The following is a 27,066-nucleotide window of genomic DNA, read 5'->3' on the forward strand; positions in this document are numbered from 1 at the left end:
TTCAAACATGAGCAGTATTACAAGGAACGTTCTTACACACATCTTTAAGTACCTTGCTTTTCTCTAAGCCTCGCTTCTCCTCTCTGTGGACTCAGCGCAGGAGTGCCCAGCTGGTTGTACTTCCATACAGGCAATCTTTAGGATCAGTTTAGCCAAGAGTCGCTAGTCTGCTCCAGGCCCTCACTGGTGCTGTTGCCCAGGAGGACCCCACAGCGCCCTTGGCCTTGGGCACTTCTGATTTCCGCTCCTGGCCGCTGACGTGGGAGCAGCCGGTAGCAGTGGGGCTGGTGCCCTGAGATTTGCTGGGAACATCTGAACCCTCTTCCTACTGCTCCTTCCACATCTTACTCACCGATACAGACCTTCATACTCTATCTTTTTTGGTCACTAAATGATTTCAAGTTCCTGATCAGGACTGAAATGCTGGCAAGAGAGTTAGAGGAGTGAGTGAATGAAGACTCTGTTAAGCGTCTTTCTTCTTCACACAGCAATTTTTCTAACAGATGCAATTACATTTGAGAGCGGCAGAGAACGGAATCTTATGTTTTATTTCTTTATTCATCATTGTACAAATGGGATTCACTGTAAAAAGGAAATTGCCTTTGTGGTTCAGTTCTCCAGGCTGGGGTGCTCCGAGGTTCAATTTCTACACCAGCTGCCACAGCCACCTCGGAGCTGGGGGCAAGAACCAGCCAGGGAGGGAGGCTAAGAAATCAGGGAGCATTCCTTTAAATCCAATATATTTTTATTCTTTGTAAATACAATGAGTACAACCTTTTAACTTCACAAATCAGTTAATTCACTTTGTACAAGAAAAGTTTTACTCATCCTATGATAGTCCAAGTGCTGAATATTTTTCCTCAGTGCTAGTACCTAAGAAATCAAAATGTGAAAAGTACAGCAGCTATTTTAAAATGGTTGTTTCTACATTTCCATAAGTATAGATTCATACCAAAGGAGCAGCTTATAGTGTAGGACGGTGTATGTGTGTGTGTGTGTGTGTGTGCGCGCGCGCGTGTGCATGTGCATGCGTGTGTTCAAGGCTTTACTAGAAACCGGTTTTCGGAAAGGCATTGAAGAGTCTCAGACTGTAGCCATGGATCGATCAAGAAACCTGTTAGCCTTCATCTCCATGCGGTTCCTTCTGGTGTCATGTCTCTGTTCAGCTACTCTGCTGTGACTTGCCGAAACACGAGTTTGGACCCCCATCGCCTTTGGTTTCAGCACTTTGATAACGGGACAGCGATCTCCCTCTGCCTTCACCTCCGCTTTATTTGGTTTTGCTGTTTTTATCCATCCTCCGTCAACTTGCGTTCTTTTTAGTCAAGCTCTTCTATTTTTGAGATGTTATCCAAGCTCAAGTCCTGGTGTGAATCTCATTTTCATCCACTAGTTCCTTGGATGAGGTTGCCTGGCCTATGGTACTGAAGAGAAGGAGGAGGAGGAGGAGGGGAAGAAGGGGGAGAACACAAGAGAGAGAAAGGAGAGAAAACAGAGAGAAAACAAGTCTCACGGCATAAGCTACCTTTCATTTACTAACTCAGTCCGGAAGGCCACTTCATGATGTATTACGATAGAAGAAAAACTTTTGATAAAACTTTTGATTGAAAACCTAACCATTATTTTTAAAATAAATTCTCCAACGTAAAATAGTTCTGAAGGCTGCCGTATGATGTTATACACAGAGCTCTATTTGGTTACCCAACTTCATATGCTAAAAAAGAAAAGGAAGTTCTACGGACAGTTCAGCTTTTGAGAGTGCAGCCCGGTCTTCCAGGTAAGAGGCAGGATGGCACGGCCTGCAGCAACCCCCCCCCCCCCCAATCTGGCCCCCCTCCCAGGGCGCGGCAGCAAGGAGTTCTCTCAGCTCCGGTGGTCCTGTGACGCCCCCTTTCCTTCCCTGCTGCCTTACCCTGGGGGAGGCAGCAGGTCAAAGCAACTGGAACTGTTTTGTGTCCATTGGCATGTTTTTCTGAAGGCTACACATTCCCAGGTTTATGCTTCCTGAAGGGTTTGTTAGTTGAGGCTTGTTCTCCGCGGGTAGAAGTTCATCAGCCACTGTCCCATCCTGAAAAGCGGGGACTCAGAGCTTAGATATCACTGGATTTGTACATATCTGAAAGCAGTCTTGTAATGGGCACGTTGCCGATGGTTTTTTTGAAAAACACTTCTTCTATGGTTGATGGACTAATAGAACGTAAAGCTGGCAAAAGCAACAGGAGTTTTCCAAAGCGACAGGGCTGCGTGGGGTATCTGGAAAAGGAGAAGCCATAAAGCAAGGTAAGATCCATTCCTCATGGACATTCATATCCCATACTTGAAGACACACCCTCTTCCTGGCTGGGCCTCTGTACAACCCCCCCTCCCTGCAGCGGAGGCCCCCACAGGTGCTACTGGCCCTGCTCTGCAGGGTGAACAGCCGAGGCAAGAGCCTAAATGACGCGGCCCAAATCACGTGGTGACTGTCTCTACATCAGGCAAAGGGCTTGCGTTTTTTTTTTGGATGAAAAGTAATTTTTTAAAAAGATCTTATTTATTTATTGACAGACAGAGATTACAAGTAGGCAGAGAGGCAGGCAGAGAGAGAGGAAGGGAAGCAGGCTCCCCGCTGAGCAGAGAGCCTGATGTGGGGCTCGATCCCAGGACCCTAGGATCATGATCTGAGCCGAACGCAAAGGCTTAACCTACTGAACCATCCAGGCACCCCTGGATGAAAAGTAATTTTTATTTTTAAAAAAGATTTTACTTATTTGCAAGAGAGGGTGGTGAGAGAGAGAGCACAAGCAGGGTGAGGGGCAGAAAGAGAAGCAGGCTTCCCGTTGAGCAGGAAGTCCAATTTGGGGCTCAATCCTGGGACCCTGGGATCATGACCCGAGCCAAAGGCAGATGCATAACCTACTGAAGCACCCAGGCGCCCCAGAAAAATAATTTTAAGAAACATGGCGCCAAGTTCAGGTCAGATAATACACTGAAGTCTGCCAGGGCAGGGAATCACCATGCTGCTGAGGATAAAGGGTAGCGCTAACATCCACATTTTCTGATTCACAAGGCTCCTTCCTCAGGCTCGTTTCCTCAGATAAAATGGTTTCCTTTTCTAAGCCATTCTCCAAATTATTATTCAGGCATTACACTTAGTCACTCTCAGGAATAATTCCATCCTTATTACACTGCAAATTAAAGACTAAGTTCTGTTGGGTGGTATGCCATCCAACTTTCATGTCAATGAAATTGGCATATAATTAAAGATGTGAGAAATTGCTTAACAATTTCCTCTCTTGATGTCCAACATACGTCTGTGCTCAGATGGGCAAGTTCAATTTTCTGCTGCCCTTAGATGCCTGTAACCTCACCATGGCCCGGATGCTTCCTCCATTAATTGTTTGCAATCAGCTACCTATGTATTTCTCAAGGAGGGCTCCCTCCTCCACAGCACACCACCCAGAAGACTGAGCTCCAGGGGCACCTGTCAGTAACCAAGCCAGGTTTAACCCCTCCCTGGCCACAGAGGGCTAGAAACTGATAGATACCAAAATTCACTCATAAGAGCTAGGTAGCTGAACGCTGAGTTTAACTGACCAGTAATGTCAGCCTGCAAATAGAATCGAGTCATGATCACTATTTTCTCTTAGCTTTTGGCACCCGGAAATCCCTCTCTTCAACCTGATACCAGGCTGATAATTCTGTCTGGGCCTCTGAGGACCTCATTTGGCTGTTTGGCTGCCCAGCTTCATTATCACCCATGGACAAGGAATGGAATGGAAGGAACCCCCAGACCCACATCTCCCTTCTACCTGACTCTCTTCAACAGCTCTGCTTCCCCTCCTGGGGTCAGGCCGAGGAGTGAGAACCCTACAGTGGGTGGGAGGCCATGGGATGCCTAGACAAGTCTCTGCCATGTCTGTAGCCCTAACCCAACATGCTGGAATTTTCCCATGGTGAGGAACCACTGTGGGAAGTAGTAACTTCCAGAAAGGATGGATTTTGGAGAATCCATAGACCATTAAATCTTGACTTTCTGCATGGAAATTATCCACTCATCTACTCACCCACTTCTTTTATTTCCTAGTTAGGAAGGGGCTGGTTAGTTAACAAGGATGAACTGTCTGTTATATGTGGAGTCTTGTACTACCCAGAAACAGCAACAGCATGTGTGTGTGTGTGTGTGTGTGTGCGTGCGCATGTGCACGCTCGTGTGAGGCAGAGAGAAAGAGTGCCTAACTACTCAATATTATTTTTTAGAATATCTATTTCCCTGATTTTGTCCATTAGCAAAAATAACAAGAAGCTTTCTTTTCAGGCATAAGTGTTCTGTGTCTGTCACAGATCCATGTTGTTTGATCTTCAGTTATAACATAGTTTGTGTGAAATGCCAATTCCTAGCCTTTTCCTTATGTCCTAGATAATTAGAGAAGTAGCCTACAGAGCTGAGTTTGCAATTTTTAACAATTAATGTATAATTAGCTCAGTTTGCAATACTGACTTTTCATTTCAATTTCAGATTTTATTTTTCTAGACAGGAAAGTGCTAGAGGAGAATATTCTCTGATTGAAGGAGCTAAGAAATGAGGCGTATGCAGTTTTTCACCCTATGTATGACTCTAGGTATTAATATTAATTACAGGGGCACCTGGGTGGCTCAGTCAGCGGAACATCTGACTCTTGGTTTCAGCTCAGGTCATGATCTCAGATGGAGTATAGAGCCTGCTTAGGATTCTCTCTCTCTCCCCCTCCCCCTTCTCTAAAAAAAAAAATTAATTATAGCTATAGCTCATATCGTGAACTAAAAATTCCTTGTCAAAGCAAATGTGATCCTTCAATAAATAATCTCCTTGTTTTGAGGCTGGGGAGAAGTAGTATATTTGCCATTTTGCTAAAGAAGACTTTTGTTCATTTGTGGTTGCACTCTCTCAGGTCACCCTAGAAGAAACTTCTGGTGGGCCCTGCCCTCTCAGACTCCCCTTCCTGGACTCTGGCACCTCCCACAGCACCTCTGCTGGCTCTTCTTGCAGCCCTTCTCCCCTGCTGAAGGCCCGTCCTTCAAGGATCAGCTCACATGTTGTCTTCATTCCCTCACCAACTAGAATTCGTCTCTCCCACTGCCCACTTTACCTTTTCTCTCTTCTCTGGTCTGAACTGAATGCACACTTGTGTCTACTGCATGCAGGGATAAGCGGGAAGTGTCTTGCTCTCTCTGGTGTCCCACCATGCTCACCAGGAGCCCTGCGTGGAGGCTTGCCTGAATCAGTAAGTGGGTGTCACATTCTTGTCAGTGTGATGTTCTTTACACCTTAATGACTCTAAATGTCGGAGTCAGTCATGATATACAAGTGAGTCTGTAGTGGGCAAAAAGTGCCCCAATTACGTACTGCTCCATTTTATAATTGTGAACAAAGATGAAGTGTTTGTACATTTGGAAATTTAACACGTATTTATAATTTTTAAAAAACAGCACTTTGATTTGGAAGACATGTACCCAGGCACTATCACTCAACAGAGTTTCAGTGATATTCCATGGACAGGAACGGGTTTATTCGTTAGTTTTCAAAGGAGGATTTATGACAGAAATAAGCAGCTTCGTAGCAGAAGCTCTGTCTCCCCCCCCCCCCCCAGTGAATCCAACTGACTTGGGATTTCTCCCACCCCTAGATGAGGAAGGCACGAGTGGCCGGAGCCACTCAATTTATGACTCCCAGCACTGTGTCTGTGGGTGATTTTGAGATGATGGAGAAGGTTTCCATGGGCTACTTTCAGGGTCAATCTAAGAAGAAATAATCATAAGCAACTCTATTCTATTCTATTCCTCAGATCTATTGCAATCCTAACTTACGAAGCTAGCAGTGTTCTGTGACTCTTTAAAAGTCTTGCCTTTCTTCATTTGAAAATGAAATCAGAGTCTATATACCTCTGGGTGGACTTGTCCACTGGTGGGCCAGGAGGAGCACCACTGGAGCCCCAGTGGCTGAGAGTTTCTACACGAGCCAAGAACAGCCTCTGCCAATGGGCTCTGCTTGGCCAGAAGTGGCCATGACTCAAAACAACTCAGTGGATACCAGTCACCAAAGCCAAACAACAGTCATGACAGGGTTACAAATGGCCTCTCAAGGATGATGCGACCACTCTCTAATAGGTCAGCTAACAGATCACAACACTTTGGCCTTCATTTTTGACCCTTCCCCTATCAGGTCCATTTACACAAATGTGTCCAAATGTTTTGATAGATCAACTTGTTCCGTGTCTGGCAATGCTTTCACTTTGCTCATCTAATCTGACTGTCTCCTCTCAGCCACCTGCGAGGTAAGTAAGGCTCTAACTATATTAGCGGGCGGGCAACAGGGTAATTGGTCACAGGATTTGAACTGGCTGACTCGGGCCTTTTCATACATTCACAATGGAAGCGATTTTCTGAAGTACCAGGTCAAAGCAAACAAGAGTCACCTGGTATGGATGTAGCTGTTGAGGGTTAGCTGGGCCTCATCTTGAAGGGCTGCAATGGCGGCAGCATTCCGGAAACTTCTCAGCTCAGAACCACTGTGTGTAGGAACTAGAAACGAAGACAGGAGAAGCTGTGAGAAGCAGCGCAGGAAATGCAGACGGGAAAGCACCTCCCTGGAAATGGCTGGCCGGCTGGAGAACAGGTAGGGCCCCCACCATGGGAAACGGGGCCAGTCCCCGGTATCGGCTCCCTTAAAAGACCATCCCCCCTTTGTGCAATGATCAGTCCGGACCCTGAGGTGGCTGAGTGAGGGAGGTGGCAAACCCAGGGAAGGAGAAGAGGCGGGGGTCTGCGTCAGCTTACCAGCTTTGAAAGTGACGATGCATTTCAGACAGGCGAATTCGGTAGCATCTAACCGGAGTTGTCTAAATCGAGCCACCACCTCCTGTAAAGCTTGTATTTCAGATATGATCTTGTTCAGCTTCTGGGAATCTGTGTTGTCACCATTCATGCCTAGAATAGAAATATGGAATAAATGCTCTAATATGAAGGCATTTTCACGATTTAATATTGATTTTTGACAGAATTCTGCATATCAATATCTATTCAATTGTCACTCTAAAATATCTGATTCCATGTAAACCGGCTATATTGTATGAAAGTTAATATAAAATCTTCTCTTGGATGATAACAAACACAGTAATTTGCATTTAAATAACAATGCAAGCAGTCATGAATACAACAAAACAACATTATTTGCATTTAAATATAGATTTATAAATGACAGGTATACTCTATTGTTCAGCAGGAATTTGTTATTCTTTACATGTTGTTCTTTTTTCAGTAATGTATTTTTATGGTAATTTCTACAACAAAGTCATTAAATTGTGCAATTCTTACCAGATACAGCCAGTAGAGTGTTAGCATCAACCGGAATGGCCCATTGTGCTATTCCTAGAACAAACAGTTCTCTCCAAGCATCTTCCAAAAGCATCAGCTGTCATACAATAGATGTATAATATAATATAGTGTGTAATTTATAAATTTATAAACAATTTCAATATGTAAATTTCCATTATTTTAAAAAGTGTTTTAAATGCCTGTCTTGGTAAATTTTCCTCTGAATATTCCAGCTTTTCCTTTATTTCCACATTTTTCCTTTTTGAAAAGGTGCCTATAGATAAGCACAGGCATCTGAGAGTCAGCCATTCCAATTCCCCAAACTTTGCTTCCTTTGGAAAAGGGTTTACCCTTCTTGGCCTTGAATCTATTCATTCCCGACCACCTAGAAACTTCTCCAGAGACCCAGGCTCTATGAAATGCCACCAGCAGCTCAGCAGGCAGATCCCCTTCATATAAAATGCTGATATTATCAGGGTTGAGGATTACAGACTAAGCGTGCAGATCTGGGCCCCCATCTTCCTAGAGGGTTGGGGGGCTGGGCTGGGAGAGAGAGAGAGAGAGAAAGAGAGATCACTAATTCCCAAGAGGCATGCAGGGAAATCAGGGTGTAATTATGTTAATAGGGTTTTGCTGAGTTTACCTCATCTCACTGCCTGATTTTTCTGAGACTCATAAGTGGACAGCATCAAGGTGCTTGTCATTTTCACTCTAATAAAATGTGCTACTGAATATTTAAAATGAAAATCTGACTCCTTTTTCAAATTAATATACCGGATTCCACTTCATTGTAGTTTGCTTGTTGTTGAAGGGTTTCCACTGAAGGGCTAAGTGGCAGGCAGTAAGTAAATTTTGTTTCTATTAACGAGTATACAAATACCTGTTTTCAGAGAAAGCAGCCAGTACACATACACGTGGGCTCGTGCGCGCACACACACACACACACACACACAGACACACACACAACAAATGGTTAGAGTCAACATGCAACTCTGGTCAAAGACACAACCTAACTATTTTGGAAAAAAGAAATCTGTTTTGAAAAATCTCTCAAAAACCAGTCAGTTCTGGATGATTTATGTGAAAGTATTTCCTTTTGGGAGCTAAGAGCTGAATTGTGAAGGCTTGTAACCAAAATCACAATCAGACCAAAAAGGTTTAATTTTGAAAATGCTTTATTTTTAGTTTTATTGCATTAGGTACAGAAAATAATACTTTAAAATGCAAGGTAAACAATAGCTAATTCTCACCATGTCTGAAAGTCCAGGCTATGGAAAAGAGAACATCCCATGCTAGAAGATTAAATGTTTTGAGCACATTGCTAGGTCTCTCCGTAGGAAACATACTTCATATTAAAGGGCACCATTATGCTTTAATTAGGTATAAAATGAATTAAAGAAATAAGCCACTTGCTTTCAAAACTACTTATTAGCCTTTTGAGAAATGTGTCATTAATTTCCATGAATGTACTGGTAACGTCTAATGCTTACGAACACTTCATTTTCTTTCTTTCCCTTAAGATTAGAAAAATTCTGGCAGACGCTATCCCTGCGATTTCTAACAACAAAATTTCCGGCTTTTGGTAAGATGTAATTTTTAGCAGCATATACTTCTCTCTCTGACTGTCATTTACAACCACAGAATTATGCACAATGCCCATTTGTTTACGAAATCTCATAAAGGACTTCAAGAAGCAAGGAAGATCCTGGCCTGTGGGAGGTCTGCAAGGCAGCCCATACCCATACGTGCTCATCAATTAGTGGTCAAAGCCATGAGTACCACAGTGGAAAATATAAAGCTGTGAACATAAAACAATGAGACTAGCTCTGAAAATCTTACAGGCAAATACTATCAACACTTACTTCTGCCAGGTCCAATGTTCTTAAGAAACACTGTTTTATTAGCAATTTTACTGTCATTAAGATTTTTAAAATTTGTGATTAAATTTGGTGTTTCAATTAAACTTGAGAAAAGAGAGCTAATGTTTTTGTCTATTTGTTTTTCATAGACCAGATCCAACTTTCCTGAAATAACATAATTATGCTTCTTAGTAAGGATTCCATAGCTAGATATTTTGAACCCATCGTAGGAAGCTGATAAAAATCGTTTCCTCTTTGCCGTTAAGAACAGACGCCTGGCCTTGGTGATTTATCCAGGTAACCTCCAGGTTCATGAGACTGACCACTGTTGGTTTTTTGGTTTTTTTATTTTGTTTTGGTTTTGTTTTTTCCCCCAGTCCCCTTCCCCAAGAGCTCAGTGCCCTCCTGGTCATACCTGGTCCTGCAAAGATAGCGTGGAGAAAGCTGGTACACTCTTAGCCCACTTGATACTCATGAACAGAAGCCTGGCAGCTGATTCACACACGGACTCCGTGGCCACTTCGTACAGATACATTGGGGTCCCATTCACTTCGTGGGGATACTGAGCAGGGAAGAAAGAGAAACACCACGGAGTGAGGAAACCACAGCTTTGCAAGAAGAGCCAACCTTAATTTCCTAATTAGACTGGGGAAGGAGATAGGCATTTGGATGTTCTGCTTAAACACGCAGTTGCCATCGGTAGACAAAAAAACCCACAAACATCTATATCTATAGAATTTGAGAAATAATAACCATTGGGAAAGGCCCATTTCCAGTCTCTGGGGGCCTGTTCTTCCAGAGGGGCATCTGGCTTTTCTATCCCCTGCAGCAAATTTTCCTCCAACTGAGCCAAGTGCCAGGCCTGTCTCCCAATTTAGACAAGAGCTGCTTGCATTTGTGTAAATAAAAATAGATGTGAAAAAAGTATAAATTAATAGGCATCCCAAACACAAATATGCATATGAGTATTTTTAGAAAGGATTAGTATATTATGGAAATATTTCAATTAGACATCTTAATCATTCACAGAGCGTCCCCATTCATAACTGACAACATATTCATAACACTACTTTCCCAAGCTTATTATACACATCAAGGGTAAGAAAGCAATATTAAATATTGTGCTTGTGCGTGTGCCCAGGTGTTTGGCTTCCCTGCAGTTTGGGACTGCAGCTGGCCCTCCCCTTCGCGGCCTGGAGTGGGTGCTTTGGGTAGGTACCAGCTGGAAGCCTGGAAGGTAGTCCCTAGGTGGCAGCCTTCTGAAGTGTTCAGGCTGTGGCCCTTCTCAACAGAGACTCAATCCGGGTAGAAATACATGCATCTCAGAAGGGAGAGAGGAAGACGGGAGACGCAGCCAGCTTCCTCAAACCGTCCTAACAGGGTGCGCTTCCCTTGTTGGTTGTTGCTGCATTAGGGACCCTATAGCTTTGCCCCAGAAAAACAGATCTCTGCGATCTGCCACACGGGGACACCTCTCTGCCAGCTGCAGCCAACTCCTTTTCCCTAAAAACAGAAGTGCTCTTCCGGCCTCCAGAAATACCTAGGTTGCCCCTTGGTTCAGCCAGGACTCCACCCCACTTGGCTTTTTTTTTTTTTTTTTTTTTAAGGGGCAAATTCCTGGGCCCCACCTCAAACTTGCTGGAAGGGACTCTCTGGGAAATGGGGCAGAGAGTTCACGTGTGTAGCTAGTCCACCAAAATTTGGACACTCCTGGCTAAGGCGGCGAGAGTGGGGGGCCGACAGCTCCCCGCAGAGCCCGACCCAGCACCCCGCGAGGTCGCTCAGTCTTTGGCTCCACCCATCCTAGCGCCGAAGACAGGGGCGCCCCGCCCCCGCCCTCAGCCAGCCGCGGGGCTCCTTTGGGCCCAGCAAGGACACGGACCTTGGGCGTGGGCTGAGCCAGGCTCACGAGAGTCTGCCGCTCCGGGGTGGCGGACACCGCGGCCAGCTCCAAGCCGTGGGGTTCGAGCTGCGTGACTGCGGTGAAGAACGCGGGCGCGGGCAGCGCCGCCGAGGGGAAGTGCGCAGCCGCCCCGTTCTCCTCCTTGTGTCCGCGGAAGTAGAGGGCCACCTGCTTGCGAATGGTGGACGTCCGAGGCCCCCGCTCGTGCTGCACGGCTGCAGAGACAGACAGATGGGCGAATGCCCAGGATCAGAGACTCGACCACACTTAGCCGCTGCCGGGCTCTGGGGCCAAACGCCACGCCTGGGCAGGCAGGGTCACTCGAGAGGTGAAGACAGGGAGGGACAGGGAATGTGCGGGCGGAGGGCGCTCCGAGGTCGTCTGCCTCTTACACCGCAGGCACGAGAGCCCAGGCTGAGGGGAGAAGCCGGACCCAAGTGTCACGATAATGGCCAAACCTCCAGCAAGACTAGGCCTGTTCTCTTGTCCGTTCAGGGCTCTGCCCTACCCAGAGGAGGTCGCAGAGGAACCGGAGACCCTGGGGGTGGGGAAGCGACAAAGGGGATCAGGAGCCCTGTGCCCAGCCAGGCACTGCCTTCCCTGCACAAGCATTTCCCGGTCAGCCCAATGGTGACTCCCCCCACCTCACCCCCCCGCCCCGGGGAAGTGGCGTTTGGCCTCCGAGGGCCTCAGGAGCAAAGGACCCGAGGGAGAGCCCGTCTTGGAGTGTGCTGGAGGAAGGCAGGGGAGATGTGACAATTACCGCCAACAGTTTAAACAAACAAATTAATTCAGGGCAATCTTCCGCTCGCAGAGCTTGACAACTTGTCAATACACGAGTTCAACAGGTTGGACGTTCCCTCCTGCTTCCTGCGCTGCTGAGGAAGGAGCTCTCCCCAGTGGGCTCTGTGCCTCCTGGAGCTGCCACCCGGCCCGGACTGTCGCCAAGGCAAACTCTCTCAGCATCCTATCCTGAGGCCCCATTCCTCCCTCCTGGCCATGACCCCGGCCCGGGGGCTGGCCAGGCCTGGGGCGCCCTCGCCAGGCCACCACCGGGCTGGCACTCGGCCTGCGCTCTCATGCTCTAGCTCTTGCTGTGCGCCTTTAAGGTCCTTATGAAAGTCAGCTGTGCGAGGCACCCACAGGCGTCTCCCTGCCTCTCCAGCCCCTTTTTGTAGAACCGAGAGAAAAAGCCCAGATCGCCACAATGGCTGTCCTGGTTTTGGAGTCTTGATGAATTAACAAACACAGGCTTGAAATTCCGTGCGCTTGTGTCTCTGCCTTCCCTCCTCCAACAGTCCCCTAGTCCCCACAGTCTCCAACCTCGGAGACCATCCAGATTTCGAGATCCTGCGGAAGGCTAACAGGCGTAGGCTGCAAGGAGAGGTGAGAGGAGGCATTAGGCTCCAGGAAATCCGCAGGAGTGTCCAGCAGAGTGACTTCCCCCAGAGTGCTGTCTTCATGGGGGTGAGGAGGTTGCAGGGTGCAAGTTCCCTATGTGGGTATGGACCATACCTCTAGAGTTCAGTGGGATGGGGGTAGGGGCTCATGCAGAGAAACATCTAAGACTGAAAGTTGGAGGCCAATTCCCAGCATCTGGAAAGAAGTGCTCTAGAGATGATTTACATGCATTGGAGTGCCATGTATTTTCTGTACATATAATTTACTTACTAGTCAACCAACATTAGAGAAATAAAAAGCTGTACTGATTACCATCTTTGTTCATGTTGACTTCCAAACACTTCTTCAGCCGACACGCCCTGCACTGGTTTCTGTGCGTCTTGTCCACCGGGCAGCCTCCCTGGAACAGAGTACAGAAGGTCAGCGGCCCCCAGGGCCTTTAGACTGGAGATGTGAACGCCGTTTTGGGGGAGACGTGGAGGCAGGAATGGACCCTGCCACCCATCTGGGAGCTGCAAGCCTGGGGCCCCAAAACTCGAAGGCCTTGGGCATGAACAGGGCTAGTTAGGGAGAGGGCCGGGATTTCTGGGGCTATTCAAAAGGAACAGCCCCCAACCTTGCGAAGGTGGACAAGGAGGAAGAGTCCTTCCCCACGCAGGCGAAGGGTCAAAGCGCCTGGATTGCCTGACTTTGCAGCGTTGGGAGGACAAGCTCTAGAGAGGAGCTTCCGCCAGGCTCAGAGGTGGTGGAACAGGGCCGAGACGTTTCAGTACCGAAGACAGCGACCGGACCCAGAGGAGGAGGCTGATCAGCCAGGATTCCCACCACTCTCCCCTCCTGCCAACTATTCTTTCCACCTTCAGGTTTCGAGTCTACCTCTTTCTGTCACTTTGGGGCGGGGGGGGGCATTTATTTGTTGGATACATATTTCCCATTTAGTCTTCACTCTCCTGTTTCCTCACTCTTGGCTTTGTACTTGAAGCCATCCTTCTAACCAGCATGTTAATGTCTTAAAGACTGGGCTCAGCCCAGATTGATGGAAACACAGCCATTCCTGGAAGGTGAGGCAGGAACCAGAGTGGTTAGCAGGGCAAGGCCTCCAGAGGTGAGGATGAGAAGGGAAGAGCCCAAGGCCTGGGCAAAATCTTGAAGTGTTCACTATGTAAATATGACCAAGAAGATAATGTCATGGACTGTCTGACAAAATGATAATATGGACTGAGAATATTAGCATGGTATCTGAGGGGGGGGTGTGCGGAGAGCTAATTACTGCCTTAGAAATATTTATTTGAGAAGCACAAAAATGTTTTACCTAATGCAATTTTCGGGAAAAAATACTGGCTATTACAAGAGGAAATTTACAGAGAAAGTTTCCTGTGGAATTTATTCACTGTTAAGTGTTATTACTGAGGGAACATATACACATAGATACATAAAGAGTCATATCTACACATACACTTTACACACCAAAAACATATGTTTGGTGCTCTCCTGTATTTATATGACTTGCAACTGTTACAAGTACCATGGGAATAAAGAGAATAAAATAAATTTATTTTTATTTTCCTTCATAATCTAAAAAACTCATGTAGTGCGAATTGTGGGTAGGCACATTTTCTGAAATAGCCCTTAAGAAAAAAATAACACACTTGAATACCCTTTTTTAAAAATGAGATCCCTTCTGATTTAAAATATGTTGAGATATTTAAAATAAAGACAGTGCAGAGGTTTGTAACAATTTCTGTATGTCCTCATTACTGTTAATAACAAATTGGAACGTTATTTATCTAATCTTAGAATACAAGAGATAAAGGAAATAGCTTTTGCTCTCCAAATGAATTCTTCAGGGCATCTTTGCTGGCCAGTGAGATAGCTCAATGTAAAGAGGGTTAAAGAACTTGTTATTAATTGCAATCGTATGCCTATCCTCTATCCTCAAATGTTATCTTCCTAGCATTCTGATAAACAAGCTAATGCAAAATGGAAGCCTTCACTTGTTCTTAGGAGCATCTTCAAATCAGATCAAATGTGTATAAATATCCGAAGCTTGAGAGAAAGATGAGTGCTTGAGCTCAGCCCATTTATTCTCTCGGCAAGGAGAGGACACCAAGCCTGATGAGTCTATTATCAGTCCTTTACAAGGACTTGGACTGACATCAATATGTTCCAATTGATAGCCAACCCCTTTGAAAATATCAAGCATTAACATCTGAGATTTTGATTTCCTAATTCTGTGCATTGCATAAAATTAAAAGGTAATTTAAGTAGAAGCCTGCTCAAATCTGATAACCCACAGTAATACCCTATTCCTGTGGATACAGTCCTGCCTCAGTATAATGTGATGTGTCCATATGTTGAGCCAGAGCTCTGTGCCCATTTAAACGGGTACCAGGGTTAGAGTTCAAAATAACTTATCCAAATGTAAGTATCTTCTTGTTCTTGTTGATAATCCAAATCTATGGGAAATTGACATGAGCAGACATAGCTTTAGCTATGCTCCAGACAATATGTGTGTGTATGTGGATATCATAAATATTAATTAGTGGAAGTATTTTACCATTTTGGTTACCAAAGGATGACTTCTGACTATTACACTCTCCGGGGTCTTCTTGGGAGTCAAGGTGTTGGCTCTGTGCTGACGGTCTGCGTGCCTGGCTGAGGAGAAGGCAATGTGGGACCAAAAGGCTGATCTCCCTCAAATGGGCCAATTACTGAGCTGGAAACTGAGTCAGGGGGTTCTACTTGTTCTGGAAGCTCTGCCTCACTCTCAGCCCATGCTTTAACTCCCTTGTCTTTCCGAGGCAGTTCTGCCAGCTCCATCCCAAGACACAACCAACCAGGCCCTTCTCAGCAGCAAAAGAGAAGATACAGGAGCCTTGGAGAGGATTCTAGCTACCCCTTCCTTGAGAACCTTCTCTTCTTGCTCATTCTGCCCTTTACTGACAAGGCAGAGCTGAAGTCTCATGGAGGCAGCAGCCCCCCTGCTCCCTTCAGAGCGGTCCTGCTTCTCCCAAGTTGAAAGGACAAAGCCCTTCCCGCAGCAAGTCCTGTGTTCCAGGTGGCCACACTCCTCTCAGGTGTGCCTGGGATGGATGCCTTGTGCCTTTTACTTCCACCATGGCAGGCAGTGGTCAGGGCACTGAGCTTGGACTGCGGCTTGGGGGCAGAGGCGGGGTAGGGTACAGGCAACATAGCACAGCCTTTTCTCCAGCTTGCAACGTGTGGTTTGGATTCTAAAGTTCCTTAGGTTCCCTGGGCTGGATTTAAAGCCACCGGGTGTGGGTCCTACCCAGTGTCAAAGTGTGTGAGAGGATTACAAAAAGCGGGGAGGGTGGGTGTGTGCGCGCAGGGAGGAGCCCGGATTTCAGATGTGCCCCTGCAAACTCTTGTATCTGCCCTTACCTCTTCCCGCCTTTCCCACGCGGAAGGGCCTCTGAGAGCTGAGGCGGGAAGGAGGGGAGAGGAAGGGAGAGGTCAGGACTCGGTCTCTCCTCTGCAGCTTGGAAACCCGGAGGAGGCCTTGGCACAAACAAAAGAGGGGGAGGCAGCCGAGGGGAGCCGGGCAGTGCAGCCCTGGCCGAGCGAGGTACCTGGTTTCCAGATTTGCAGACATACGTCCTATTCCGCCGGATACTCCGTTTGAAAAACCCCGAGCAGCCGTCGCAGGCGTAGACCCCGTAGTGTTTCCCCGAGCTGCGGTCGCCACACACTTTACAGGGGATATCTAAAATACGGCCTGAGATCGCAGGGAAGACAGGGGAGGGGGAAGGGACGAGAGGGAGAGGAGGGCGGAGAAGAGGGAGGAAGGGGAGCCGGAGAGAGAGATGCTAAGCAATCTGACCTCTGAAGGGATTAGCACCGAAGCTGCGGTAAAAGCAAATAATGAAGTGATTTTATAGCCAAACTTTTTTTCCTTGAGCAAGTGTCAGTTTCCTACAATGAGCATTATTCATGCACCGCTACATGTATTTGGGTCTCTTCTAATCGCCGAGACCCATTTTGGAATAAAAGATTACAGCAGGCCCGGGCGGCAGCACGGCCCGCCGCTGCCTTTCTGCTCCGCGGAAAGTTTGGCCGCCTCCCTCCCCCGCTCTCGCATTTAACAGAGAAAGTTGTTAGCGCGCGAGGAGACAAACTTGAAATGTAAAAGGGGAAAGAAGAAAAACAAACACGGCTGGAACCGGGGATGGCAGCTGGAAGGCAATCGAGTTTTCTCTGAGCTGCCGGGCGGTTGTTATTATTAGGATTATTATTGTAATGCTAATACTAGGATTATTAATGATAATAAGGGTAGTGGTAATTGCCCAACTTTCGCTTTACCTATTTTAAAAAATGCTTAGTGGATCGCTTTTGAGAAATTATTTCTTTTAGGGAAAAAAAAAAAACCATTTTCCCCCCAAAGTAACTAGCACCGGGCTGGGCAAATGAGGGAGTGGCGCGTGCGCGGTTCCTTCCCAGGTTAGCGCGGGACAGCCACCCCTTCTCCCTCCGCACCCCAAGTTCTTGCGCAGAGACCTACCTCCTCACACTGGATCCCGGGTGGGGCCCTTCCTGCCTGTTTTTCCTCCGCCGTGGAAGGGTGATGTTTTAAAGGCCCTAGCTGGTTTCTCTAGACTGCCCGTGTCCACCCCTGGTGGCCTCGACGGTCGCCTGGCTTAAGAGAACTTTTCTTGGAATCCCCTCAAGCCCGGGGCGGCTACGGACGGACCTTGGAGGAACGTTCGGGGGAGGTGGTAGTCCAACATTCCGGGGGAGGGAACTCTTTTGCTCTTAAGGTTCAAGAGTCCAACCAGCCCGAAGCCATGCATAGGGGCTTAGAAATCTTTATTCTTGCAAACAAAGTATTAAAGTACGAACACTTTGATAATAGTAATGACGGTGGTAATAATTAACTTATTTACATTGAATTTTCCCCTCGCGACTCCACCCAAGGCCTCCAGTCTGGGCCCGAAAGGCCTCCTCCGTGAACCTGGACAGTTGCTGTCCCGAGCACTCAGGTTGGGGAACGCTACCAGGCTGGGGTGCAGGGCGGCGAGTCAGACCACCGGGCCAGGGTAATAGAGGAAGAGAGGGTGCCACGTGGGGAGGGCCTCGAGGTCTCAGAAGTGGAAACTTGCTCGTGGATTCCTAGGCGTCCTGGCAGGCGGGGATCCCTCCCTGAGCAAGGCCTTGGAGGAGCTGCGGGGGGCCGGGAAGGAGGGGGGCATGGAGAGCCCGGCGGCCAGGGTGGGGGTGGGGGTTCGATAACGACCAAGCTCGGCCGGGGTAATTACAACCCCGCCATAGCACCTGCCTATAGAGCCACCAGTGACCCGTCAAAAAGAGTAGCATGGGAATTCAGACGGCGACAAAGGCCGGTGGGGGAGGCGCGCAGCGGAGCGACCACCGCCTTGGAGCCCCCTTTCCCGTAGGGTGGGAGGAAAGGCTGTGCTTGGTGGGGGGAGGAAGCCGCCGGAGAGAGCCAGGCAAAGCCACAGCGGGGCTTGTCTCTCACCCCCTTGGGCCTGTCACCTTGCCCATGGGAACTCACAGGCACCCAGCAGCCGGGGACGCGAGCTCTGCGGCATCGCACTCCCACTGCAAACAGCAAACTTGGTTTCCTTATTTTGCAACCATCCTTCCCAGCATGACACGCGCCCTCTGGCTGAGCTGGGGTCCATGTTTGGGATTCAGCAGTCCTGTCGCCCCAGCTGTCCTCTTCCCGGTGGCACTTTGGATGATGCCAAGATGAGCGCGCAGGAGCAGCAGTGGTGGTATTTCTCCCCCTCTTCCGCACCCCCCCTTCCCATCCAGACAGGAGCACAGGGACACACCACATCTCTGGAGAACCTCATGGGGCGCAGGGAGGACCGGTGCGGGGCGGGTCACCCTTCTCCAGCTGGGGGCCGGGGTCGGGGCTCCTCGACAGTCGCCCGGCAGGGCCACCACCGCTGCGGGTGGGTCCTGCCTCGGCGCAGACTTCTGGGCCTCGGCTCCCGGGGCAGATTAGAGGCAGGCCGACTGGCCCGGGGCGGGGCCCAGGAGGGAGAGACGCGAAAATTCCTGGGCAGAGCGGGTCTGAGCCTCAGACTCCGCCACCCAGCCACGTTAAGGTGACTTGGGGTCACGAGACAAGCTGGTTGACCCCGTTGCAAAGCTCCTCTCATTTAGCAAACCGAGCGAGCTCCGACGTGAGGCAGGCGGGAGTTTCCTGAGGCTGGAAAACCGTTCTTAACTTCCCTCGCCAGGGGGTCCCCTCGGGGCTTTTTGTGTGTCATAATTGCCTAAAGATATATGGCAGCTTCGATTACTGTAATTACCATCAGAGGCTGTTGAAAGAAGTTAGTCTGGGCTGCAGGGGTGACTGGCCGGGGTCTTGTTACCACCCAGGCGGGGCTCCCGGGTGACATCGCTCTGCCCTCCAGCTGTGCGAAACCCAGCGAGGCGGGGGCTGCAGACCTCGCGGCCCGGCTCGGTCCTGACCTCGCCCGCTGCGCGCCGACCTCCTCGCCGCCCGGGGCCCGAGGGCCTCAGTTTTCGGGCCCGGCTGCCGCCACCTGTCTGGAGAAGGCCGGGATGCAGCGGCGCGGCGGGCGGGGGCAACCTTCCTGCGGGCCTGAGGAACTGCCACCGCAGCGGCGGAAACCTCCTCCAGGTCTCAGGCTTCCGAGGCCGAACTCGGGCTCTTGGGGAGTTGGGGAGCTCCCAAGTTTCCCCAGCATGTCATCCAGCCTTTTCTTCCTGAGTGCGGACGGCTCGCCTGAGTCCCCGTCCACCGCACGCCGGTGCGGGCCCCAGAGAACCGAGCTTCCCGCCGGGCCCTTCCCTCTCTTCCGAGGCCTCATTTTTTCAAGTATCCCCAACACACAGCAACCCCGAGGCTCCGCACCCCAGGTGGGCGAAGGACTCCGAGGCTCCTTACTTCTAGGGAAGGAGGCGAGGGCCTGTCACGGAGAGGTAGCAAGGAGGCCTGCGGAAGGCCGCGGGCTCTGGTTTCTGCAACTGGGGCTCAGAATGCAGCAGGAAAGGTTTCCTTCTGCACCTCTTGGGAAGGACCCCACACGCCAGAACACGCACGGGCTGCAAAAAGCGAGCCCACCTCGCTTCCCAGAGACTAGAGCAGCAAGGGCCAGCGTAGGCCGAGGCTATCTGGAATGCCAGGCCTCCTCAAGGGTTGGCTCCGATTTCGGCGGCCGCAAAGTTTCCTTCTCTCTTCCCTCTGCCCTACTTTTAACATTCTCCTTTCCTCTTTTTGGTTCACATTCACTTTACTTGAATTTTAAAAATGGTAACACCCAAACCAGAGCAAACGTTTAAAGTGAATTGCTTCCCACTTACGTGGGACTTCAGCATCAGTGCTCAAAAGTATCTTGGATTCTCCCAACTTTCAAAGACTCGGGACAATGAGGGCGAGTGAGGGGAGGGGGTGTTTGAGGAAAGCACGGAGTTCCCAAAATGCTATGGGCGAAGGCAAAAGGGCGGTTAGAGAACTCCGGGGCCGTGGGGACTGCGACAGGGGCCACCCCCGCCGTGGGCCCTGGAAAAGGCAGCCCCCGGCCACCGGAAGGCGGGAACTGAAATGCCCCCGGGGAGATCCAAGCCTTGCGGCAATGCCCGCCCAACGCCGGCTCGGGCCTCCACATTCTCGGCTTCCGCGGGCACTGGGCCGGCAGATGCCCTCGCGCGCACACTTAACCCCGCACTCCGGCGTCCAGGGGCAGTTAGAGATCATCTAGCCGGGGCTCGGCATCCTCAAGCGGAGCCACCAGCTAGGCAAGTTTGAGGAAGGAGAGAAGCGCGCGAAGGGAACAGGCCTGCCTCTGCCGAGCTCCGCTCGAAAAATCCTTGGGATTAGGGATTTGGTCCCCTCTTTGCTAGAGCGGTTCGCCATACTTTAAATTCCCCAGTTATGACCTACGCGGATTTAGGATTAAGGAAAATGTGACTTTTAAGTTGTTTCTGCTTCCCAGTTTGCAGGATTATTTGAAATAGCTAGAAACGGGGTGCAAAGCATTCCATTCAAATCCGCTTTGCGCAGAGTTGCTTTTGCGCGCTGGAGCTCGGAGTTTTGAGCGAGTGTGTTATTGTGCTGCCGCCTGGAGCTGCGGCCTAGTTCCCGCCCCCGTCGCCCCCCATTTCCCCGCACCTGGCGGCCAAGCGGAGACAACTCGCGCGACTGGTGGGCTGCTTGGGTCTCAACCTTCCTACCCTACCAGGGCGGGGGTGGGGAGGTGGCAGGGGGAATCCAACAATCCAGAGGTAACGAAATTCTTCTTCCCTCACCACGAAACATCCCGACTCACGGTCTACAAGAAGCTGGGCCAAAGCGCACACGCCGCCGGAGTCCCTTTCCCCGGCGCGGAGCTGCAGCGCTCGGAGCAGGACCTCCCCGGCCTCCCCCGCCCACCCACCCCAGGCTGCGCTGGTGAGCCCCGCGGCGGCCCCAAAGGTACCCACTTGTTGATCCGGCCGGCTTGCTCATGCTGGCTGTCCCCGGGCGGAGCGGTTGGTGGGCGCTGCCCGAGTCCCGGCCGGCAGCGCCCGCCTCGCCGCCGGGCGCCGCCGCTCTCCAGCCGCCCTCCAGCCTGCAGGCTCCCGGGCCGGACAGGTGGGTGTCGGTTGCGCGCTGCGCTGCTCCCTGGGCACTCAGAATTCGTTCCACGGTGGGAATTTAAGCATCCTCAAGTTTCTTCCCGGCTCTTGCAAAACCGCAGCTTCTGGGAATGTTGCTTGGTAGGGACACGCGCATGGACAGACAAACGGAGAGACGGACAGGCAGATCGAGGAAGATGGGAGGAGGACAGCAAGAGAGGAATAGTGGAGGACAGAGATGGAGACACGAAAACGGTCTTCCTACGGTGCAAAAAGGAGAAAATCCCTCTCTTTCCCCATTCCTGTCTCTCAGTCTTCAATTTCTCCTTCTACATTAGGCATGCGGAGTGTGGCCAGATCTCTACAGAGCGCTGCTCTTTTAAGGAAAGAAGGAAAACACAACCGCGGTCTCTCTCAGGCAGATGGGCTCCGCGCTGCCCAAACCCGAGAGCGGAGTGGGAAACTAGATTGCTGGGAAGTCTTCCGAGGGAACAGGCGGCCAGGTCCCGGTTTCGGGGAGAGCCGCGCACAGAGCAGCAAAGGGTCCCCGAAGTTCATTACCCCGTGACTTTGTGCTTGTCGCTGCGGGCTGGGTCCCCTGTAATATCTCCAGAAGCGCTCTGACAGGCAGCCGCGGGGAGGGGAATAGGGCGTCCCTGGCCCACTTAGCTTTTCCCCCAACTCCTGGCGGGGTCTGACGTCAGCCATGTGCGGGGAGGGGATGGGAAGAGGGAGGGGGTTAAATGCTAATGATATTAATGAACCTCCAAGCGGCTCCCAAAGAAAATGCAGGCGCTGTCGGAGCTGACGAGTGAGAGTGTGAATATGGGAGTGTGGCTCTGTGCGTGAGTGCTGGTGAGGACCGTGCTGCTCTTGTAATAAAAATGAATTATTATATTTCATGGCAAGGGGGAAGGGGAGGGGAGATGGAGCATTCTCAAAACGCTTTCCCCCTTTTCTCCAGAGCGCCAGACAGACTCGTGGAAGAAACTGGGTGGCTGTGTGTTTGTGTGTGATTGTGCGCACCGGATATGGCCATGTGAGTTGGTTCATTCTTGGTCCCGTGCCCCTTCTGTTGGGTAAAACTTGGATCTGGTCCGAGGTGAGTAATCATTCATTTTGCAACTATCTACGGAAAGTTGTAGCTCAGGACGCTGTGCGCGGACTTGGGGCCTGGGATGGGGTCTGCTGGAGGCTCCGCGTTCCTGCGGCCTTCGCGGAGTCGGCTTGGGCACCAGCTGCGGGGAGGGTGCCGCCCGCTCCCCAAAGCAGAGCCCATCTGGAGCAGAGCAAAGTGCCTGTCGCCTCCATTATCTGCACCGGAGCGACTGGAAGGCAGAACTTTCCCTTTTGTAGCTCATCCCCAGAGGGCTTCTCTGGCTCCCCCTCTCTAGGAAGCGTCCGGGAATCTGCAGAGCTTTCTCCGCCTTAGGCCCCCACTGCTCCCTCCAGCCTTCCCTCGATTCCTGTGCTCTCTCGCGCCCCTGTCCCTGCGCCGCGGTGGGAGAGCGCACGCCGAGGGAGCGGTGATCCCCGATCTCTAAGAGATTAAATCTTATTTAAGCTCTCCCAGCAGCTTGAACTTGTCGTACAAGAGCTTGCCAGCCTGTCCTCCGGGCGTGGGCCGGCTAGAGGTCAGGGGTCACACCTCCTGCTCTCCTGCCCTCCGCAGCGCGTTTGGCGGGGAGGAGGAGTGGGGGGACCGGGACGGGGACGGGGAGGAGAACTGAGACCCGCACTCCGCAATCCTACCCGCCCTCCCCTGGCCCCACTTTCTCCAGACTCAGGGTCAACCCGGGCTTTTTTCAGAGTTTGTGTGTGCAAAGTGAGTGCTTGCGTCCCCCGAGCCCTCGGAGGGCGCAGCAGCTCCTCCGCCCGGCGTCTCCCAGGCTCCGGCTGCGCGCTCGGGTAGGCGGCCTCAGCACGTGACCGCAACTTTCCGCAGCAGCCTCCGCAGGGCCTGGAGCCCTGGCCTGCGCACACCACACGCTTGAGAGCCCCGCGTCCTCACCAGGGTCGTAGGGACATCCGGAAAAAAGCAAAACAGGGGACGACATTTCCCAAGTTAGCCCTCCTCGGTTTTTTTTTTTTTTTTTTTTTTTTTGTATTGGGACGAGACTGGGGAATTGTGGGACAAAACCATAAACCTGAGGGTATTTTTTTAGGAGACAAGACAAGAAATCAAAAATTTTGACAGCTAAGTTGGGCAGTGTATTGGCCGCGCACGCGAAATAGTACAAACTTGAACTCCGCGCCCAGACCGGGAACTGATTTCCGGGGCGTCACTTGAGAAACAGAGTTATTGTGCCAGGCTCCCTTTTGGAGCCTGGGGTTCTGGCTCCCGCCGCCGCCGCCGCCACCACCATCACCATCACCATCACCATCATCATCACGTGGACGCGGAGTGGAGCGCTTGGTTAAGAACAAAGAAGAAGATCCAAGTACAGTAATGTTTCTTGGGCAAAAATGAAAGCCAGTGTCAAAGACTAGACCTAGGCCTTGTCCCCAGGGGGAAAGTCTAGGAGTCTGTGGCAAGAAGGAGACTTAGAAGCCGCTTTTTGGGGGTGGGATTCGGCTTGGAGGTGAGACGACTATGGTTCAAACTACCTCTCCCCCTATTCCCCGACATTTTCGCCCTGCTGGCTCATTTGTAGGCACCAAAACTTGTGGAAAATACTCCTGGAGCTCATCAAATTGTCTCAAAATCAAGATGGGAATGCCCCCCTTCTTTTTCCCAGTGAAGCAGGGTATCCATCCAGAAGGACACTGAATAGAAACGCGCGCGCGCGCACACACACACACACACACACACACACACACACACACCCCATCCCCACCACCACACCATCCAGCCCTGGCAAAAGGCACAACACGCGCGCACACACCCGCAGCCTGTTCGTCCTGTGTTCTGCGCGCCCGGCTGTAATTATCCGCGCATTTTGCATAAATCACAATGCAATTCTGAAATCATCATGATGACTTTCTGGCATGATTGGTTCGGTGGCAACGGCAGCTACAAGATCCAGGGTTGGCGGGAGGGGCTGGGGAGCGGCCGCCCACCAGGTCCAGGAAGAGCCTAGAGCCGAGGCTGCTGCCGGCCAGAGGGACCTCCGATCTAAGGTGGGAATCTCAGTGGATTCAGCTCAGGGAAGAAAGCCTCCGCAAGACAGAGACTGTTACTTTCCATCTTCCTATCAATGCGTCGCATAGCTGAATTATAGCTGCATAAATGTGGGGTGAATAAAGGAGGGAAGTCTCCTGCAGAATTCCCAGGAAGCCCTCCCCCCGGGCACAATAAGGCCAACCACTGGAAGCCAGCAGGTGGGGGTTCAGGCTCTGTCCAAGTAGCTGTGTAACCTTGGGCAAGAGACAAACTCTCTGGGCTCCAACCATCTGTAAATGATTCAACCTTAACTTTCAAAGATTTTTCCTCTTAGTCTGGGATGGGAAATAATTGCTAAGGGGCAAATGTCACCGATCTCAGAAATACTTTTTTTTTTTTTTTTTTTAACAGACAAGTTCAAGGATGCGTTTATAGCAGTTATCTTGGGGAGGGAGTGGAGCCATATCCCAGAGGTTCTGAAGTCCTTCTGCCCAGGTCTAAACACAGCCCTTAATTTCCTCTTTAGCCTTTTGTGATTATGGGACTCTCCACCAAACCAAAACGAAAACACAAGGAAGGCATCTTTTTTTATAGGATGTTTATATTTTGGCCCAGAAGATAAGAAATAAAATTATGAGAAGGACCATGAACTCTAGGGGTGTCTCCCTGCCCATCCATCAATCATCACGCTCTTGATCACATACTGAATACCCACCATGTGTCAAAGATTAATGACATGATCTCTTTCTCAAGGAGTCTACAGAGAAAGCAGACACGTAAAAGGTGCTAAATAAACGGGCTTGGACTAAAACACAGGGCATTCTGGAAAAATACACAAGGGACCCTAAACCAGTGTGGGGTGGACTAGGCTGTCACAGGATGCCTGGAAAGCTGGTGTTATATTAGGGGAATCTACTGCCTCTGAAAACAGTCTTATATTATAGCTTACTCTCCCTACTCCATTACTTTTCGTAAATTACCATATAATGTATTATTTGTTTCAGGGGTACAGGCCTGTGAATAAGAACAATCAGCCTTACCCAATTCACAGTGCTCACCCTAGCACACACTTTCCCCAATGTCCATCATCCAGTCCCCCTATCCCTCCCACGCCCCTGTCCCATCTTGTTTCATTTTTCCTCCCTTCGCCCCATGAACCCCCTCTCAAATTCCTTATGTCAGAAAGATCATTTACTCCATTACTCTTACTAATGCCCCTTCGCATCCATTTAAAAAAGGAAGTAGAGTCCTGCTAACTAAATGGTATAAGAGAGGGAGCGGTGCAAGGCATGCCTCCAACATCAGGTTATCTGGGTCTCACCCCTAGCTCTCTATTCACTAGCATCACCAAAAATGGTGCCATTTTCTCCATTAACAGTCCCCCCATCCATTCCACATTAAAACAGCAGAGGAGAAAAGAAAAAGCTTTTCCATCAGCGAAAAGAGCTGAAGTTGGTGTGGAACAGAGAGATGTCCTCCCCCACCAATGATCAACCCCCTCTCAGAGGCCATTCTACCTGTAGAGATTTATTCCTTTAAAATGCCCTTCACCTCACTGACAAGCAGAGGTGAGAAATACCCAGACCTAGAAAATGTCTGAGAAAACCTACCAGCTAAGCTTGGCTGAGGTTTGATATTCAGTCTCCAAAAGATGGTCAGATACAACTTTGTTTATATATTTGTTTCCATGAGGAAAAACCTGATTTTCGTTGCTTCCAAACCATAAGTCAACCTGTGCTTGATTGTTGCTTTCCCAGTAGATGGAAAAGATTGTCTAGCACCAAGTATGTCTCAGGGAGGGCTTGCTAAGTGACAGAATGAAAGAAACCATCTCCTCAGGCTTGCTCCTGATTTTGCTTTGGGCCTCTCTACAAGTTGTTAGGTGCTATCTAATTCTACTGGGGGGGGGGCACACTGAAAACAATCCAGAATAGAGACCCAGATACTCTAGAACCCAGCAGGTGCTGGAGTTTTTTCCCTTGACGTTTTCCAGGTCTGTGTTGGCTAAGAGTTGTCTCTTACTCCCTACCAGATGAGAAGATGAACACTGTTAAGAGTAACCCGATTAAGACAATGTTCGGAGTGACCGGCTTCTCTTTTCTTGCCCTTCACAAATAACATTGTCTCTGCATTCATTCACATCCTCCTTGGAGCCATAGCAGCTGAAGAAATGCAGGTCTAGAGACAGGCTAAGGATTAGAGGCTTCTGCTTCAGAGTCTCTCTGTACCTGGATATTCTTCTTGCCCCAAGAATAATCAAATAGAAACATCTTTCCCCCACCTCTTCTTTTATCTCCTACCTAAAATGTTTTATTCATTTATATGGTGCGCTGGTGCCAGAAGAATTTATCATGGCTCTCTTGTCAACTTGCTTTAATTTGGGAACTGGGCTCCCTCCCTAAAAGAGGACTCAACTTGAGATGTATTTAAAACAAAAACAACCAAAGATAGTTAACAGAAACATAGGAGCAAAAAAATATTGTGATCTCCTTCTCCTTGCCTGGGTAAGATGGGTCAACAGAGACAAAGCTGTCTGTTTCTTATTTCCTGAGGGCAAGAGTAAGAGGTTTAGAAGAGGCAGAAGAGATACCCAGCTCTCAAGCCAGGGAGCTCCTTGAAGTAGAGACTATCTGCTTCATCTTTTGGATTGCCAGTGCTCGGGCTCTGGTACATAGTAGTGCTTTATAAATGTGGACTCTGTAAGTGACCTTGCCTCACAGTACTCAAAATGAAAGGTGAGGATTGAGGTGGGGGGCTTGCCTTTGCTCTGCACCAGCCACAGGGAGGGTAGGGAGCAGAGACAGGAACTCTAGACCTCCAAACCATGAGAAGAAATTCAGGTAATTTTTTGGCTTTCTAAAACAAAAGAATGATGAGAGAGATGAGAAAGCAGATTA

The 27,066-nt window shown here is 49.8% G+C and overlaps 1 protein-coding gene and 1 long non-coding RNA gene across 2 annotated transcripts; one reads left to right on the plus strand and one right to left on the minus strand.

Moving 5' to 3' along the window:
• Window positions 1-727: 727 nt before the first annotated feature.
• On the minus strand, window positions 728-21,689 carry NR2E1 (nuclear receptor subfamily 2 group E member 1). The gene is made up of 9 exons (XM_082732092.1): window positions 20,932-21,689; window positions 16,086-16,231; window positions 12,808-12,895; window positions 11,074-11,309; window positions 9,607-9,753; window positions 7,333-7,429; window positions 6,796-6,945; window positions 6,435-6,540; window positions 728-2,253 (listed from the first exon to the last, which is right to left on the minus strand). Exons 1-9 carry the CDS (start codon window positions 20,954-20,956, stop codon window positions 2,091-2,093), a joined length of 1,158 nt encoding a protein of 385 aa, XP_082588218.1. The 5' UTR covers window positions 20,957-21,689; the 3' UTR covers window positions 728-2,090.
• Window positions 21,690-21,829: 140 nt separating this feature from the next.
• On the plus strand, window positions 21,830-24,819 carry LOC309865590. The gene is made up of 3 exons (XR_014312185.1): window positions 21,830-21,921; window positions 22,031-22,168; window positions 24,581-24,819. It is a non-coding gene; the product is annotated as an uncharacterized lncRNA (long non-coding RNA).
• Window positions 24,820-27,066: the final 2,247 nt, after the last annotated feature.

This window comes from Mustela nivalis, assembly GCF_964662115.1.
Source record: "Mustela nivalis genome assembly, chromosome: 5".
Classification (NCBI taxonomy): Eukaryota; Metazoa; Chordata; class Mammalia; order Carnivora; family Mustelidae; genus Mustela; species Mustela nivalis.

Bases quoted from the DNA above. Each gene is read 5' to 3' on its own strand.
- NR2E1 (XM_082732092.1), bottom strand. From the start codon at position 20,956: ATGAGCAAGCCGGCCGGATCAACAA. The intron at 6,946-7,332 runs GTAAGAATTGCA...TTTCTATTCTAG, and splicing joins CACTCTACTGGCTGTATCTG to GCATGAATGGTGACAACACA. The intron at 2,254-6,434 runs GTGACTCTTGTT...CTCCTTTTCCAG, and splicing joins AACAGCTACATCCATACCAG to ATACCCCACGCAGCCCTGTC.